Source organism: Pleurodeles waltl, chromosome 7 (genome assembly GCF_031143425.1).
Source record: "Pleurodeles waltl isolate 20211129_DDA chromosome 7, aPleWal1.hap1.20221129, whole genome shotgun sequence".
Taxonomy (NCBI): domain Eukaryota; kingdom Metazoa; phylum Chordata; class Amphibia; order Caudata; family Salamandridae; genus Pleurodeles; species Pleurodeles waltl.
The window spans coordinates 1,499,948,294-1,499,967,707 of NC_090446.1; the positions used below are offsets into that span (position 1 = coordinate 1,499,948,294).

A 19,414-nucleotide genomic window follows, 5' to 3' on the forward strand; every position below is an offset into this window, starting at 1 on the left:
AGGTCATCCAGATCCTGAAGACCAGAGTTGCTGTCATCACTGTGGGCTTCTTCAGTTGGGGGACTGGTTATTGCTGGCTCTCCTCTACGCTGATATTGGCTGGGGTACCTGCGGGGATGTAAATTATGTGTTATGGTTTCTGTGTCTGACATATTGTGCATCCGTGGCTTGCCTTCTTTGGTTGTATTTGCCCTTGCAGCTTTTATTTGTGTACGTTGGTGTATGGTGGGATGATTAGTTCTCTATATTGTGCAAATATTTGCTCCTCCCATGATGCTAGTTGTGGGGGAGGAGGTGGGGGTCCACCGCCAGTCCTCTGTACAGCGAGCAGGTGTCTTGCTGCAATGGAACATACCTTCCCCGTAGTTCGTTCCACCTCTTCCTGATGTCATCCCTAGTTCTTGGGTGCTGTCCCACGGCATTGACCCTGTCCACGATTCTCCGCCATACTCCATCTTGCTAGCTATTTATAACTGCTGCACCTGTGCTCCAAATAACTGTGGCTCTACCCTGATAATTTCCTCTACCATGACCCTTAGCTCCTCCTCTGTGAAACGGGGATGTCTTTGTGGTGCCATGGGTGTTGTGTGAGGTGTGTAGGTGAGGGTGTTTTTGGTAATGTGTTGGGGTTTGTGATATGGGGTGTGTGAGTGGTGATTTGGTGTGAATAGTGTGTGGCTCTAGTTGTGTCAGTGGTCTTGATGTCTCTCTACTGGCAATGGTTTGAAATGGTAAAGGGTTGTGGGTTCTGTGTGTGTGTATTTTATAGTGGTGTGGGTGTGTATATGGGTGTCAGGTGTGTGTTGTCTGAATTGTCCAATGTGGTGGTGTTTTGTTTGTGTGTGTCCATTTTGAGCACATCGGTATGTACCCCCAATGGTATACTGCTGCTGAATGTCTGACATGGTGATTCGTGGGTCATAATGTGATGGGTGTAGTTCTGTTGGCGTAACGGTGTGGGTTTGATACCAACAGTTTATCACTGTCCTTTGGGCTAGCGGATTTGTGTATGTGGCTGAATACTGACGGGTTGGTGTGTGTGTGTGGGTCATAATATGGTGAACGGATATCCGCGGCGGTAGGATGGTGGCAGTCAGCATTGCGGTAAGTGGGATTTACCGCCAGTGTCATAATGTGGGCCTCAGTGTTTTGCAATGCGTTACATTACTTGAGATTTATGAAGCCACTTAAGGTTTGTGTTGATTTTGAATAACGTCGTATGGTGCAAGAGCGACACAAACCAGGCCATAAATATTGCCCTATATTTTATAAGGGTATTGTTAAAGGCTTCTTTGTTAACTTTGTTCCACTGGCAACATGATATCAATTGCCTGGGAGAAGATTTTGGGGCATTTTTACGAGCCCCAGTGTGTTTCTCTTGCATCAAGAGTGCAAGAGTGACACAACTCAAAAAAAGAGATTTATGAAGCAATGTAAGGCCACCTTGCGTGGCCCTGTGTGGTTTCATAAATCTCAAGTAACCCAGCGCAAATCACTGCATTGCATTAATCTGTTCCAGGGAGGTATTTCCATGGATTGTGATGCATTCCCAGATTTACAAGAACAGGTAAACCTGGAAATGCACCAAAATGATACGTCTCCCCAGGAGAGGCGTAACGAGGAGAAAGCACACATCGAAAGAGGAAAAAGCCTCTGAAGATTGTTTTTGTGCAGGAAGGTACCCCTTCCTTCACAAAAGCAATCCTACATACGGCACAGACACCCTCGCACCAAGGTGCAAGGATGCCTGCATTGGCGCTAGGTAGCTCATTGTGCGCCAGCACAGAGGAAAGGACAGGAATACATAGTATTCATTTAAAAACGGCACATTCCTGCTCTTTCCCTGTCACTCAGCACTGCAAGGTGACTTGCTGCGCTGTGCGGCATGACTTTTTTGTAAATGTGCCCTTTCTTCCCTTCAGCTAAATAGACATGTTATGTGTATTCATTCGTACAGCGCACTATCACCAGCTAGGGTATCCTGGTGGTGAATAGATATATGGACCTATCCATGCCTGTGGTAGGTTGGTTAATTGAAAAGCCAGGTCTTAAGCTTCTTGCAGAATTCAAGAAGTGAGAGGAGGCTCTGATGTGGAGTGGGAGGTTGTTCCATGCTTTAGCAGTGATGTAAGAGAATGCCTGTCCTCCTGATCTGGTTGTGTGTGTGAATGGAATGTGCACTAGTTGGAGACCCATGGAAGAGAGGAGTCTGGTAAGTTGTTGGAAGGGGATGCAAATGTACAGGTAGGTGGGGACTGAGGACTTTGAATTGAGCATGTTGTTGTATCAGGAGCCAGTATAATTTCCGGGGGTGTGGTCAGCGGCGGCCATGGCAAATGTCAAGGGGGGGCAACGATGAGGAAAGGGGGTAAACAAAAAAGATAAAGAAAGAAAAAATAAAATAACTTACCTTTTTTGTTGTTCCGCAAACTCCTGTTGCCTTTCTCCTCTTCTGGTGTCCCAGCATTCACTAGGACACCAGCACAGGCTCCCCAGCAATCCTTGCGCTGCTTTAATGCTAAAGCTAGCATGACAGCAGCATTGGGATTGGTCTGAGAGGCAGTGACTGCCACTCAGACACAGCCCTGGGGTCTCGGCAGTTTCTCTAGCCCAGCTGTTCAACACAGCCAGGCTGGAGAAAGCTAAGTGTGCATGTGTGTTTGGCCGGCCTGAGGTGGCCCTTTCTCTCCTCCCCCACCCCGCCTCCCGTGGCCCAGACCTGCCCATCTCTGCACTGCTGGTCGACCCAGCAGAAGAAAATTAAAAAAATAGTGTAACTATCATTTTATTTTTCATCTCCTGGCTCCTGGCCAGGGGTGCAATGCTCAGTCATTGCGGAGGAGCCACCCCTGGGTGTGGTGTGATGTGAGTGATACATCATTAACCATGTAATGTAGTGATCTGATCAGATACACTTGGTATGGTGCTGCTCAACACAACAGCAAGGAGGGCAGGTGGTGAGAGGTGATGAGACCTGAAACATGGTGTAATAAAAGTGCTCGGTAAGATGAATGTGAACTACTTGTTAAAGTAGTCCACATCCACAAAATGCTGTGTGCTGATACAAACACTAATGAAAAGCCCCTAAAATCAGTGCCTTAAGTGAGCAAAACCACAGCATCTAATGGCTGTTCTGTATCTTTAGGAATGAGTTTGTGTATATTATATGTTGTGTGTATGTGTGCTGCACGTTCGTGCCTTGAAAAATTATAAAAATGCTACTAGACCTGCAGGTTGTGTAACTTGAATAATCTATTTGACCTAACTGTAATGTACTTGACCCGTAAATGGGTCTCAAATTGTGTGATCCTAAGCAAATATTTAACTTTACAGAGTTGCTTTTTTCTTCATTCTCACATATGAGTGCATGTTCAAGTATGTGAGTTCAGTATTTCTGCTGCACAAAAAAAATGTTAGAATAATTAGACTAAAGGTTTGCTCTGTGTATGATAAGAATCTAGCCCACATATAGGGTACACATGATTCATAACTTGTCTTTTAGTTTACTAATAGCATTGCCATAAGGGCAGGAGTTTCACAGTTTATGTTTAAACACTCAGTTTTAATAAATATATCACTAAAGCATGATATGGTAGCGCACTGTCATTTACAGACAGTAAGTTTACAAGAAATGTCCAAAAACCTTTCTACTAACTTTCAGGTTCATTGATTAAACTATATAGTGTATAAACAATAATCTGTGAAAATTGTGTTTCAGAAAATATAATTATCATTTGCACATCACCAAGTAAAGTGTTCTGATTTGTTTTCATACCATTAAAATATTTTTTTTCACTACACAGAAGTACAAAAAATGGGCTTTCACAACTACTAAAATACATTTTGAAATGCCTGTACAGTTGACTTAGGTTGTTCCTAACACACAGCATTTAAATAACTAAGTCCCTAATGCCTTCCATTTCACACACTTTGTTTAGCAGGTCAGATGGTTCACCTTATAATTATTTTTCCTTCTGACTTCAGAGTTCTAGGATTTTGTAAGAAGACACACTGACTTTTTACCTCTGTCTCTAAATTCAGAGCAAATGTAACAAGACAAGAAGATTTAAAAGTGTTTTTATTGCTCCTTCATTTTCTGACTGAACGGAGCACCTGTTCTTTGTCAACTCGCCTGAACGGGCGAATAGGTCCTAAAAATTGCTTAACCTAATAAAATGACTTGACCTAGCGAGTGGGTGAGTAGATTTTTCGAGGCCTGGTTGTTGACAGCAATAGCTCTTACCAAACCTTTAAAGCTGTTTGTACGAGAGACGTAAAAATGGAAGAGTCTTACTGTCCCGAAGATGATACTTAAAAGGAGGTGATGATATATTTATTGTAGATTGTGATTTGGTAAAGAAATCTGTGCACGTGTGACAACATGATTCCCGGACTACAAATTGCAAATTGTTCTGACCTCTGCACCATCCCATTTTCTTCCTAGGAAAGCTTCTCAACTTTGGAAACTGAAGTTACTTCAATTTTCAAGAATCTGAAACTACCTTCCTTTTCTTACATGGCTGGTGTTGAGGATAACAATGGACAGGAAGCCTATGATTTGATCACTGATGAAGAAGTGGCAGACGTTCGGGCTGCACTAGAAAAAGGAGACCTGGCCGAAGCTGCTTCAACGCTGAAAAAATCTCTGGAATCCCTGGAGAATGCCAAGTTGGACATTGCCATCACAGGAGAATCAGGGTCTGGCAAGTCTACCTTTGTCAATGCCATCCGGGGAATGGAAGATGAAGTAGATGGAGCAGCCCAGACCGGTGTGGTAGAAACCACCATGGACCCAACACCTTACCAGTACCAGAACCATTCCAATGTGACCATCTGGGACCTGCCGGGCATTGGAACTCCCAAGTTCAAAGCCGACACTTACCTGGAGAGAGTCAATTTTAGCCGCTATGACTTCTTTATTCTCATTGCCTCTGAGCGCTTCAAGGAAAACCACATCGAGCTGGCACTCGAGATCCAAAAAATGGGCAAAAAGTTCTACTTTGTGCGTTCAAAAGTGGACTCTGACTTGTTTGCGTCCAAAAGACGTCGCAAGTCTACGTACAATGAGGAAAGGATCCTAAATGAAATTAGGGACAACTGCACCAACTGCTTGAAAGAAGGGGGCATAGACTCCCCAAAGGTGTTCCTCCTGTCTTGCTGTGAGTTGGCCCGCTTTGACTTCCAGAAGATGCAGGACACTCTGGAAAGGGAACTGCCTGGCCACAAAAGGCATGCCTTCTTGCTCTCACTGCCCAATATTTCAGTAGCAGTTTTACAGAAAAAAAAGGAGGCCCTGAGGCAGCAGATCTGGAAGCTGGCCACACTTTCCTGTGCTTTTGCTACCATCCCAATACCTGGTCTCTCAGTTGCATGTGACCTCACCATCCTGGTGAGAGCGATGAAAGGTTACCTCAAGGAATTTGGTCTGGACGAAGAATCGCTTAGTAAACTTGCTAAAAAATTTGACAAGTCTGAAGATGATCTCAGGGCAGTGATCAAGTCTCCACTGGTCGTGAAGGAGATAACCACAGAAATTGTCTTGAAGTTAATGACCAAGGCTGCCGGAGCTGGGTTAATGACCATTGAATATGCTATGAGTACCGTCCCTTTTTTCGGCTCTGTGGCTGCTGGGGGAATTTCCTTTACCACTACATACTACCTGCTGAAAAGCTTCTTAAAGGAAATTGCAGAAGATGCTGAAAGGGTTCTGACGAGGGCCCTGGAATCAAGTGTAGATGCTTAATACCTAGACTAGAGAAGCACCTGAGATCGAGGGCATAATGAGGCAGAATGCGTACTGGCTGCTATCCAAGATGTCACTGAAATACCAAGTGGCATATTTCGAACCCCTTGGGCCTCCTTGCGCCACATTGGTGTCATTTTTTACGCTAATGTGGCGTTAAGGAGGCATTTTCACCATGCCATAATTACAAAGTGGCGCAATGCATGCATTGCGCCACTTTGGAACTCCTTGCTCCACATTATGCCTGTGTCAGGCATAATGGTGTCAAGAAGGCGTTCCGGCGCTAGAAGGCCTGAAAAAATGGCGCAGTGAAATTTACATGATTTCACTGTGCCATTCTTTCTGTCATTTATAACGTCTGCTCAGAGCAGGTGTTTAAATGACGTACTCATTATAGTCGATGGGCCTCCCTGCACTTTGCTGCACTAGCGTCAAAATTTTGGACACTAGGGTAGCAAAGCGCCACAATATCATAAAAAATGTTGACTCTATTTTGGTAACAACCATCATGGTGCACTGTATCATAAATACGGCGCTACCATGGTGGTGTTAAGTAGTGGAAGGGGGGGGGCGCAAGAAAAGTGGTGCACCACTTTCTCGTAAACATGCCACAAAGGGTGTGGTGTATATCAATGAGGAGGAAATCTCTTACTCTGATTAGTCCAGATGATGAGCTCTTATAGTATTACTTGATATCATTGGCTAAAAGACTGACTTTATCCATGCTATTGACATATTTTTAGACTACTGCATTTCATACTTTTTTTTTAACAAAGAGTAAAACAGCTGAAGGGAAGGGTGTTTTTTGTTTGTTATTACCGTTGTGGTTGGGTTGTAGCTGTTCCAGTGCGGCATCAACTGGCAGAAAAGGCTTTCTACCAGCACACCTCTGAATGTTGTTTTATTAGAACTTGATGGGCACTCTAAGTAGGACTTGACCAATCAGCTGCCAATCGTCCCTCCAGAAGTTCTATGTAGGCCGGTATCTGTTTCATGTTCTCGCGGCACCTTGTCTGACAAGGGAGCCATCAACATCTGCAGGTTACTCTGCTCCTCAACACCACGCAGCACAGCCAGAAACTTTGCAGAAAAGACAAATTTCAGGTTTAGAAAGTTGCTCATGTTCCTCATGTCTTTTGGAAATGTGGCTGCAGGAGTCTGTTACAAACTAAACACCATGTTTATTTATTTTTCCTTCACTTGCTGCTAAACCACAACTTATAGAGTCCGCAACTATGGGTGTGTGTATAGGGCACCGGCATTCAGTGCCAACTGGGTATGTGTCGCAGGGCAGCTAAATGTGGACAACCGATTCCAGGAAGACCCTGAGAGGTGGACAACAACAGGTTTCTGTAATTTATCTGTCCAAGAAGGCAATGTTGGAAGGTTTTAATTCACTTTAATGAGATGAGGCATTTCTTTATGAATTCCAAGGAGATTTGAGTTTATCTACCAAATGTGTTTGTTATGCTTTCTTGGGAGAGTTGTGCCAGGGCTAATCAACTTCAGAGTGACTTGGGACTCTTCATCCTATCCTGGGATTGTCTGGGAGAATTTTATAATGTATTGCAGTCGGATTCATGGTGATTTTTATAGTATTTGTGAGAAGTGAGTGTTGATGATTTTTCAGTGAAGTATGGGGTTTATTTGAAGTAACTCAGGAGACACATTGTGTAAAATTTACACAATATTTGGTGAATAGAGATAATTTCCACCCCATCACTGAGAGATTTCTGTAACTTTCAATAAAAGTCGGTCAGGGGAATTTCGGAGCTAGCTGCACCAGCATGTGCCTCTGTTTGTATCTGCTGTTCATTAATTGTGGGTGAGGGAGGTGATCAAGTGAGCCGAGGCTTTCCATGGCGTTCCAGATTACTCAGGCATTTTATAAACGACTCGATCAATCCAAACATCTTTTTAAAGTTTTTCAGCTTACTGTTCTGTTAACGTACTGAAAAGTGAAAAGGCCCTATCACTGTTTTGTGACAGAAAACAAACTGTACAGGGAGTGCAGAATTATTAGGCAAATGAGTATTTTGACCACATCATCCTCTTTATGCATGTTGTCTTACTCCAAGCTGTATAGGCTCGAAAGCCTACTACCAATTAAGCATATTAGGTGATGTGCATCTCTGTAATGAGAAGGGGTGTGGTCTAATGACATCAACACCCTATATCAGGTGTGCATAATTATTAGGCAACTTCCTTTCCTTTGGCAAAATGGGTCAAAAGAAGGACTTGACAGGCTCAGAAAAGTCAAAAATAGTGAGATATCTTGCAGAGGGATGCAGCACTCTTAAAATTGCAAAGCTTCTGAAGCGTGATCATCGAACAATCAAGCGTTTCATTCAAAATAGTCAACAGGGTCGCAAGAAGCGTGTGGAAAAACCAAGGCGCAAAATAACTGCCCATGAACTGAGAAAAGTCAAGCGTGCAGCTGCCACGATGCCACTTGCCACCAGTTTGGCCATATTTCAGAGCTGCAACATCACTGGAGTGCCCAAAAGCACAAGGTGTGCAATACTCAGAGACATGGCCAAGGTAAGAAAGGCTGAAAGACGACCACCACTGAACAAGACACACAAGCTGAAACGTCAAGACTGGGCCAAGAAATATCTCAAGACTGATTTTTCTAAGGTTTTATGGACTGATGAAATGAGAGTGAGTCTTGATGGGCCAGATGGATGGGCCCGTGGCTGGATTGGTAAAGGGCAGAGAGCTCCAGTCCGACTCAGACGCCAGCAAGGTGGAGGTGGAGTACTGGTTTGGGCTGGTATCATCAAAGATGAGCTTGTGTGGCCTTTTCGGGATGAGGATGGAGTCAAGCTCAACTCCCAGTCCTACTGCCAGTTCCTGGAAGACACCTTCTTCAAGCAGTGGTACAGGAAGAAGTCTGCATCCTTCAAGAAAAACATGATTTTCATGCAGGACAATGCTCCATCACACGCGTCCAAGTACTCCACAGCGTGGCTGGCAAGAAAGGGTATAAAAGAAGGAAATCTAATGACATGGCCTCCTTGTTCACCTTATCTGAACCCCATTGAGAACCTGTGGTCCATCATCAAATGTGAGATTTACAAGGAGGGAAAACAGTACACCTCTCTGAACAGTGTCTGGGAGGCTGTGGTTGCTGCTGCACGCAATGTTGATGGTGAACAGATCAAAACACTGACAGAATCCATGGATGGCAGGCTTTTGAGTGTCCTTGCAAAGAAAGGTGGCTATATTGGTCACTGATTTGTTTTTGTTTTGTTTTTGAATGTCAGAAATGTATATTTGTGAATGTTGAGATGTTATATTGGTTTCACTGGTAATAATAAATAATTGAAATGGGTATATATTTTTTTTTGTTAAGTTGCCTAATAATTATGCACAGTAATAGTCACCTGCACACACAGATATCCCCCTAACATAGCTAAAACTAAAAACAAACTACAAACTACTTCCAAAAATATTCAGCTTTGATATTAATGAGTTTTTTGGGTTCATTGAGAACATGGTTGTTGTTCAATAATAAAATTAATCCTCAAAAATACTACTTGCCTAATAATTCTGCACTCCCTGTATAATGCAAAGAATTGTGTATCTTCATTGAACTCTCATGAGCTGTACAGACCAATTCCTTTTCTTGCACATAACAGACCTCAAACTTTCAGCAATACTGACGTCAGTCCTGTGTTTACCTGCAGGATCACAGCTTCCATGAAGTCAGTGTGCTCGGTGATACACAGGAAGTGGAGTTTGACAATACAGACTGATTGAAACCCTGCCCCAGGTCACTAAACTCGCTGTAGGAGCATTGCCTTAGGGTGATGGGCCCTAGAACTTTTCAGGGTAAAAGTCAAGAACACTGTTAAACTCCAGGCAACATTCAAATGCACAAGTCATGCAAGAGTCCAAAATGGTACCGAAGCATGTTTCAGCCTTTGATTTAACATCATGCCTCTGTAAGATTTGATATGGAAGGCTGTTGCCCCCTATCCACTACAGGCCACCAAACCATATTTTTTTTAATTAAAGAATTCAGTAATGTGTACACGGAAAAATATAAATGCTAGAAATAGGGTCTCTAGTTGGCAGTGGTTTGGACTCTGTCCAAATAGGGACCCTCACTCTAGTCAAGGTAAGGGAATCACACAACTAAGATAACCCCTACTAACTCCCTTGGTAGCTTGGCAAGAGCGGTCAGGCTTATCCCAGAGACAGTGTGTAAAGTATATGTACACACACACACACACACACACACACACACACACAGAGTAATACAGTTAAAACACCACAAAAGTACTCCACACCAGTTTAGAAAAATAGCCAATATTTGTCCGAGTAAAACAAGGCCAAAACGAGAAAAGCCAACATACACAAGCAAAAATACAGATCGTCAAAGACTAAATATTAGTAAAGCACTTAGGGCCAGATGTAGCAAAGTGTTTTACCCATTTTGTGTCTATGGGAAAATGTGTTCGTACATATGGCCCTTGGAAACATAATAGCTCCAACTGGGGCAATCCAGACTTCTTGACAAAGTTGTTCTCAACAGTCTCACACCACTCGTGAGGGAGTGCAGGCCGGTCATGGAGTTGCACGGACCCCAGGTATAGTACCTTGGAAAATGAGGAAACAAAGATGTCTCACGGAGCTGGGGAGGTAAGGCATCACTGGAGCTGGTCCGGTGTTGGTTCCTTTCTGCCAAACAGGGGAGGTGAGGCATCGGTTCCATAGGGTTGCTGGGGAAGTGATGCGGTGTCAGCGGTGAGGTGCTGGTTCCTTACGATCCAGCGGAGTCAATGAATCCAGCAGGTCAAGGTGCGAGGCGTTGACTTTGTCGTGTCTCAGTCACACCATTGGGCCACAGATGCTGCAGCAGAGTCAGATTCGGGTGTCAGGATGTCAGTGACACGGTACGCGGGACTCACGCTGTGGTTGAACTTTGGAGGCACTGCCGTGGCATCAGGCCTACAGCATCAGTCGCATTTGTTGCACTCGGCGGGACCACAACTCCGGTGCAGGCAACAGTGCGGAGTTGGACAGCAGTGCTGGTTCTGAAGTCACTCTGGAGTCAATGTGCTTCTTTCTTCTGGGTTACACCAGAACTCACTCCCACGGGCCGCATGCAATTTGGCGTTCTCTGGCTGGCTGAAGCAAATTGGTGAAATAACTTGGTCGTGCCACATGCAGAAGTGATGTTTTGGCTTTACAAGGAACGATTAGGCAACCCGGTATATTGTTTCACCCTGATACCGGGCAGACAAAATTAGGAAATTGGTGGAGGAACCTTTGGGGATAACCAATAGTAACAACCATTTCCAATAAGAATAATTTAAGGAAGGCTATAATAATAGATTGACACAACTTGACCTATTGCTGCTCCCTAGAAAAATATTCTGTCCTGATGATGACCCATTGTTGCTTGGATTCTATATGTTGGGTTAGAACGTCAGCATAGTTTGATGTGGATTATTTTTGGAAATGATTAGTGACTTCAAGACACCTGGACTGAAGGGGTCTTTTTGAAATCACTTTTAGCCACACCTTTGTACATATTGTATATAACACAGTTGCACTTTGTTCTTCACTTTCCTCACCTTCACTGCACCATCACTTTAGGAGCACCTTGACTTCGAATCAGTATGGAACTGAAAAGTGAATAAAATGTAATCTTATCAAGATGAAAGATTTCTAGAATGTATTTAAATCACTGCACTGGAAGCCAAGGGCTACACTTCTCCCGTGGGAACCAATTTTTGCTATACACTTTCTAAAAGTGGCATTCTCAAACTTACAATTTAAAAACCAACTTCACTGAAAGGTGTTTTTTTACATTGTGAGTTCAGAGACGCCAAACACTGTTTCCCTATCTGCTCCAACTTAATAGATATCCCTATGTTATCCTATGGGAGAGATCTTGCAATAGTGAACCACACAGTATATGTCCTACCTTTTAAATACACTGCACCCTTCCCATGGTGCTGCCTTGGACCTTCCTTAGTGGTGACTTACATGTAGTAACAGGGAAAGTTTGGGCCTGGCAAGTTGGGGCACTTGCCAGGCCGAAATGGCAGTTTAAAACAGCACCCACACACTGCAGTTGCAGGTCTGAGCTATGTTTATAGTGCTACTCATGTGGGTGGCACAATCAGTGCTGCAGGCCCACTATAAGCATTTAATTTACATCTCCTGGGCACATATAGTGCTCTTTACTAGGGACTTACAAGTAAATCAAATATGCCAATTGTGAATATGTAATGCCCGATCAAGGCTATCTGTAATATCCAATTCACAACAAATCGTGAATTTTCCGGCATCACAGCTATCCTTAATAGCTTGCCTAGGGGGGTGTTCAAGTCATTCAGTACAGCAGGTAGGACCTGAGTGATTGAATCCCAAAGGGCAGGAATCTAGCAGCCCACGTGGCACTTGGCCCTGATGGATCATAAGGCCAAGCTCGTTGAGGAGAACATGTGCTTCCCAATAATTTAAGGTGCTTGGATTTTCAGTTTATGGTGGGGTAGTAGGGAAAGCATTGGGGATGACCCAGCTCATTGCACCCTGCATCCCCAAGCTTTCTGGAGTTGCATTAGGAAGGCCGGATTGCCTAGGACAGGGCAGTGACACCACATAATCTGCCTGTTCAGTGGGGGTCCAAAACATGGCTCTGCCCATGGCCCATGTCTGTGAGCATTGAAAGGCAGTAGGGGTTCAGTGTTAGTTTGGGCTGGAGAACTTCAGTGATGACATTGGTTTTCACCTCCATAGTGGACAAATGGAGGTCAAGAACCTCAGCCGCCCTTTATATAAATACTGCAAAGGAGCTACCCTTTTCAGTAGCGAGCAAAAAGAGAGCCCTTGTCTCTGGAGAAGTATCCAGGTAACTGGCATCTGGCAGCCCGTTATTCCAGTTGACGTTTGTAAAGGGTAAGTAAATTCGTCCCTGTCATTGTAATGGTTGTTATTGGAGACTGTGACAAACATTTTGTGGCTAATTTGGGCCCTTCCTTGACTATCCCAATAGGTTGTTGGAAGACTGCAGCCCAGTGGGATCAGGCACCACCTCGGTCGAAGTCAAAGTGGAGTCAGCTCAGAGTTGGAGAGTACTATTAGTTCTGCTTTGTTCATCCAGCATCAATGACGTGATGCTCCAGGGTCTAGCATTGGTTGTGGTGCCAAGCCTTACACCAGCACCAAAGTGTGAGAAGGTAGCCTCTTTCTAGCCTTGTTACCCCCACTTTTGGCCTGTTTGTGAGTGTATGTCAGGGTGTTTGTCACTGTTTTCACTGTCTCACTGGGATCCTGATAGCCAGGCCTCAGTGCTCATAGTGAAAACACCATGTTTTCAGTATGGTTGTTATGTGTCACTGGGATCCTGCTAGTCAGGACCCCAGTGCTCATAGGTTTGTGGCCTATATGTATGTGTCACTGGGACCCTGTCACACAGGGCCCCAGTGCTCATAGGTGTGCATGTATATGTTCCCTGTGTGGTGCCTAACTGTCTCACTGAGGCTCTGCTAACCAGAACCTCAGTGGTTATGCTCTCTCATTACTTTTAAATTGTCACTAACAGGCTAGTGACCATTTTTACCAATTTACATTGGCTTACTGGAACACCCTTATAATTCCCTAGTATATGGTACTGAGGTACCCAGGGTATTGGGGTTCCAGGAGACCCCTATGGGCTGCAGCATTTCTTTTGCCACCCATAGGGAGCTCTGACAATTCTTACACAGGCCTGCCACTGCAGCCTGAGTGAAATAACGTCCACGTTATTTCACAGCCATTTTACACTGCACTTAAGTAACTTATAAGTCACCTATATGTCTAACCTTTACCTGGTAAAGGTTAGGTGCAAAGTTACTTAGTGTGAGGGCACCCTGGCACTAGCCAAGGTGCCCCCACATTGTTCAGAGCCAATTCCCTGAACTTTGTGAGTGCGGGGACACCATTACACGCGTGCACTACATATAGGTCACTACCTATATGTAGCTTCACCATGGTAACTCCGAATATGGCCATGTAACATGTCTATGATCATGGAATTGCCCCCTCTATACCATCCTGGCATAGTTGGCACAATCCCATGATCCCAGTGGTCTGTAGCACAGACCCTGGTACTGCCAAACTGCCCTTCCTGGGGTTTCACTGCAGCTGCTGCTGCTGCCAACCCCTCAGACAGGCAGCTGCCCTCCTGGGGTCCAGCCAGGCCTGGCCCAGGATGGCAGAACAAAGAACTTCCTCTGAGAGAGGGTGTGACACCCTCTCCCTTTGGAAAATGGTGTGAAGGCAGGGGAGGAGTAGCCTCCCCCAGCCTCTGGAAATGCTTTGTTGGGCACAGATGTGCCCAATTCTGCATAAGCCAGTCTACACCGGTTCAGGGACCCCTTAGCCCCTGCTCTGGCGCGAAACTGGACAAAGGAAAGGGGAGTGACCACTCCCCTGACCTGCACCTCCCCTGGGAGGTGTCCAGAGCTCCTCCAGTGTGCTCCAGACCTCTGCCATCTTGGAAACAGAGGTGCTGCTGGCACACTGGACTGCTCTGAGTGGCCAGTGCCACCAGGTGACGTCAGAGACTCCTGCTGATAGGCTCCTTCAGGTGTTAGTAGCCTTTCCTCTCTCCTAGGTAGCCAAACCCTCTTTTCTGGCTATTTAGGGTCTCTGTCTCTGGGGAAACTTTAGATAACGAATGCATGAGCTCAGCCGAGTTCCTCTGCATCTCCCTCTTCACCTTCTGATAAGGAATCGACCGCTGACCGCGCTGGAAGCCTGCAAACCTGCAACATAGTAGCAAAGACGACTACTGCAACTCTGTAACGCTGATCCTGCCGCCTTCTCGACTGTTTTCCTGCTTGTGCATGCTGTGGGGGTAGCCTGCCTCCTCTCTGCACCAGAAGCTCCGAAGAAATCTCCCGTGGGTCGACGGAATCTTCCCCCTGCAACCGCAGGCACCAAAAAGCTGCATCTCCGGTCCCTTGGGTCTCCTCTCAGCACGACGAGCGAGGTCCCTCGAATCCAGCGACACCGTCCAAGTGACTCCCACAGTCCAGTGACTCTTCAGCCCGAGTTTGGTGGAGGTAAGTCCTTGCCTCACCTCGCTGGGCTGCATTGCTGGGAACCGCGACTTTGCAAGCTTCTCCGGCCCCTGTGCACTTCCGGCGGAAATCCTGTGTGCACAGCCAAGCCTGGGTCCACGGCACTCTAACCTGCATTGCACGACTTTCTAAGTTGGTCTCCGGCGACGTGGGACTCCTTTGTGCAACTTCGGCGAGCACCGTTTCATGCATCCTCGTAGTGCCTGTTTCTGGCACTTCTCCGGGTGCTACCTGCTTCAGTGAGGGCTCTTTGTCTTGCTCGACGTCCCCTCTCTCTGCAGGTCCAATTTGCGACCTTCTGGTCCCTCCTGGGCCCCAGCAGCGTCCAAAAACGCCAAACGCACGATTTGCGTGTAGCAAGGCTTGTTGGCGTCGATCCGGCGGGAAAACACTTCTGCACGACTCTCCAAGGCGTGGGGGATCCATCCTCCAAAGGGGAAGTCTCTAGCCCTTGTCGTTCCTGCAGTATTCACAGTTCTTCAGCCTAGAAAGAGCTTCTTTGCACCAACCGCTGGCATTTCTTGGGCATCTGCCCCTCTCCGAGCTGCTTGTGACTTTTGGACTTGGTCCCCTTGTTCCACAGGTACCCTCAGACAGGAATCCATCGTTGTTGCATTGCTGATTTGTGTTTTCCTTGCATTCTCCCTCTAACACGACTATTTTGTCCTTAGGGGAACTTTGGTGCACTTTGCACTCACTTTTCAGGGTCTTGGGGAGGGTTATTTTTCTAACTCTCACTATTTTCTAATAGTCCCAGCGACCCTCTACAAGGTCACATAGGTTTGGGGTCCATTCGTGGTTCGCATTCCACTTCTGGAGTATATGGTTTGTGTTGCCCCTATCCCTATGTTTCCCCATTGCATCCTATTGTAACTATACATTGTTTGCACTGTTTTCTAAGACTATACTGCATATTTTTGCTATTGTGTATATATATCTTGTGTATATTTCCTATCCTCTCACTGAGGGTACACTCTAAGATACTTTGGCATATTGTCATAAAAATAAAGTACCTTTATTTTTAGTATAACTGTGTATTGTGTTTTCTTATGATATTGTGCATATGACACTAAGTGGTACTGTAGTAGCTTCACACGTCTCCTAGTTCAGCCTAAGCTGCTCTGCTAAGCTACCATTATCTATCAGCCTAAGCTGCTAGACACCCTATACACTAATAAGGGATAACTGGGCCTGGTGCAAGGTGCAAGTACCCCTTGGTACTCACTACAAGCCAGTCCAGCCTCCTACATTGGTTGTGCAGTGGTGGGATAAGTGCTTGAGACTACTTACCACTCTTGTCATTGTACTTTTCATAAGAGAAAAATATACAAAACAAGGTCAGTGTATATACACATAGCCAAAAAGTTTTGCATTTCCTCTTTTCACTCTTTTCTAAGTGCTGAAAAGTACTCCTAAACTTTCAAAAAGTTCTTAAAAGTTTAAAAAGTTTTTTCTGTCTTTCCAAAAAGTTCTGAAAACTTTTTTCCCTTTTTCTATCACTTTAACTCTCTCAAAAAAATGTCTGGCACAGGAAAAAATGTTGAACTGTCCAAACTTGCATATGATCACCTTAGCTGGAAAGGAGCAAGGAGTCTCTGCATAGAGAGAGGTTTGAGTGTAGGGAAGAATCCTTCCTTAGAACTGTTAATTAATATGCTTAGAGTACAGGATAAGGCCATAAGTGCCCAATCTGTAGAAAAAGTAGCTAATGGTTCTCAATCTGATCCAGGGACTCCCCCAGGAAAAGGTTCAGGAAAGAAACTTCTCAGCCTGCCCATTACTAGACAGTCTAGCATAGTTGGTACAGAGGTTGAATCACACCATACTGATGGTGTGCTCTCACATTATGCTGGTAGCCAAGCTGTTAGGGTGCCCTCTGTAAGGGACAGGTCTCCTTCTGTTCATTCCCATCATACCTCTGTATCTAGAAATGTCCCTCCCACCCACCCTGATGACAGATTGTTAGAAAGGGAGCTCAATAGATTGAGAGTGGAACAAACCAGACTGAAGCTCAAGAAGCAACAGCTGGATTTGGATAGACAGTCTTTAGAAATAGAGAGGGAAAGACAGAAGTTGGGTTTAGATACCCATGGTGGCAGCAGCAGTATTCCCCATAGTCATCCTGCAAAAGAGCATGATTCCAGGAATCTGCACAAGATAGTTCCCCCTTATAAGGAGGGGGATGACATTAACAAGTGGTTTGCTGCACTTGAGAGGGCCTGTGTTGTACAGGATGTCCCTCAAAGGCAGTGGGCTGCTATCCTATGGCTATCATTTAGTGGAAAAGGTAGGGATAGGCTCCTTACTGTGAAAGAAAATGATGCCAATAATTTTACAGTTCTTAAGAATGCACTCCTGGATGGTTATGGCTTAACCACTGAACAGTACAGGATAAAGTTCAGAGAGACCAAAAAGGAGTCTTCACAAGACTGGGTTGATTTCATTGACCATTCAGTGAAGGCCTTGGAGGGGTGGTTACATGGCAGTAAAGTTACTGATTATGAAAGCCTGTATAACACAATCCTGAGAGAGCATATACTTTATAATTGTGTGTCTGATTTGTTGCACCAGTACCTGGTAGACTCTGATCTGACCTCTCCCCAAGAATTGGGAAAGAAGGCAGACAAATGGGTCAGAACAAGGGTGAACAGAAAAGTTCATACAGGGGGTGACAAAGATGGCAATAAGAAGAAAGATGGTGAAAAATCTCAAGATAAGCATGGGGATAAGGGTAAAACCAAAGATCCCACTTCAAATCTTAAACACTCTTCAGAGGGTGGGGATAAAACAAATTCTTCCTCTTCTTCCCAACCTGCACACATTAAAAAGCCTTGGTGCTTTGTGTGTAAAAACAGAGGCCATAGGCCAGGGGATAAGTCCTGTCCAGGTAAACCCCCTGAGCCTACCACCACTAATACATCAAGCTCTAGTGCCCCTAGCAGTAGTGGTACTAGTGGTGGGACTGCTGGCAACAGTCAAGCAAAGGGTGTAGTTGGGTTCACTTATGGGTCCATAGTGGAAACTGATGTCATCAGTCCCAAGACAGTTTCTGTCACACCTAGTGGCATTGGCCTTGCCACACTGGCTGCTTGTCCCCTTACAATGGATAAGTACAGGCAGACAGTTTCAATAAATGGTGTTGAGGCCTTGGCCTACAGGGACACAGGTGCCAGTTTCACTTTGGTGACTGAAAACCTAGTGCCTCCTGAACAACACATCATTGGACAACAGTATAAGATTATTGATGTCCATAACTCCACTAAGTTTCTTCCCTTAGCTATAATTCAGTTTAGTTGGGGTGGAGTTACTGGCCCTAAGCAGGTGGTGGTATCACCTAGCTTACCTGTAGACTGTCTCTTAGGTAATGACCTAGAGGCCTCAGGTTGGGCTGATGTAGAGTTTTATGCCCATGCAGCCATGCTGGGCATCCCTGAGGAATTGTTCCCTCTCATTTCAAGTGAAATGAAAAAGCAAAGGAGAGAAGGCCTGAAAACTCAGGATCCCTCTCCATCAACAGGTAAAAAGGGTATCACAGTATCCCCTAACCACCCTACCATTCAGGATACTATTCCTGTGGTGGGAGAAACCTCTCCTGGGGTGGCACCTGTTCCAAGGGAATCATCAGCTGGCAAAGCTGGACTCCCTGAGGTGGAAGTACCTCTCTGTGGGATAACTAACATTGGTGAGAAAAAGAGCACCATTTTAGTTAACATGGAGCATCCCTCCAACCCTCCCAGAGAAACTTTAGTGCAGAAACTCTGCACTGCCTCACAACACTTAGGACAGCATCCCTGCCCTAGTGTGGAGCTGATAGGACAGCATCCCTGCCCTGCTCCAACCCAAGAGAAACAGCATCCCTGTTCTCTCTTCCAGCCATATGGACAAAGTTTTTGCCCAGCTATGGCTTTTCTGAGACAGCATCCCTGTCTGGCATTTCCATCACTACAAATAGGTTCAGTGGACAATTCCCACTGCTCTAAACTAAAACTTACTGATAGAAACTCTGAAAATACATCTTCACATTGTTGCTTAGCTAAAAAACTTCAAACAGGGTGGTTTACATCCCCACAGGGAAGTAACCATATAGTGGATGATAAAGGGAGTAACCAGTCTATTGCAGAGCTACTCTCTACTTATCACCACTTAGACAATAAAGTCTCAACTGGCCAAGGTTAGCCTTATTGTCCTTCGTTTGGGGGGGGGTTGTGTGAGAAGGTAGCCTCTTTCTAGCCTTGTTACCCCCACTTTTGGCCTGTTTGTGAGTGTATGTCAGGGTGTTTGTCACTGTTTTCACTGTCTCACTGGGATCCTGATAGCCAGGCCTCAGTGCTCATAGTGAAAACACCATGTTTTCAGTATGGTTGTTATGTGTCACTGGGATCCTGCTAGTCAGGACCCCAGTGCTCATAGGTTTGTGGCCTATATGTATGTGTCACTGGGACCCTGTCACACAGGGCCCCAGTGCTCATAGGTGTGCATGTATATGTTCCCTGTGTGGTGCCTAACTGTCTCACTGAGGCTCTGCTAACCAGAACCTCAGTGGTTATGCTCTCTCATTACTTTTAAATTGTCACTAACAGGCTAGTGA

At 45.2% G+C, this 19,414-nt stretch overlaps 1 protein-coding gene across 1 annotated transcript in view; it reads left to right on the forward strand.

The window, feature by feature from the left end:
* LOC138246586 (interferon-inducible GTPase 5-like) overlaps nt 1-7,519 on the forward strand; it is a 36,743-nt gene extending 29,224 nt beyond the window's left edge. The window contains exon 2 of the mRNA XM_069201277.1: nt 4,445-7,519. Within this exon, the coding sequence (XP_069057378.1) occupies nt 4,517-5,743 (1,227 nt within the window). The 5' untranslated portion in view covers nt 4,445-4,516 and the 3' untranslated portion in view covers nt 5,744-7,519. The remainder of the gene's footprint in view (nt 1-4,444) is intronic.
* The last annotated feature ends 11,895 nt before the right edge of the window (nt 7,520-19,414 follow it).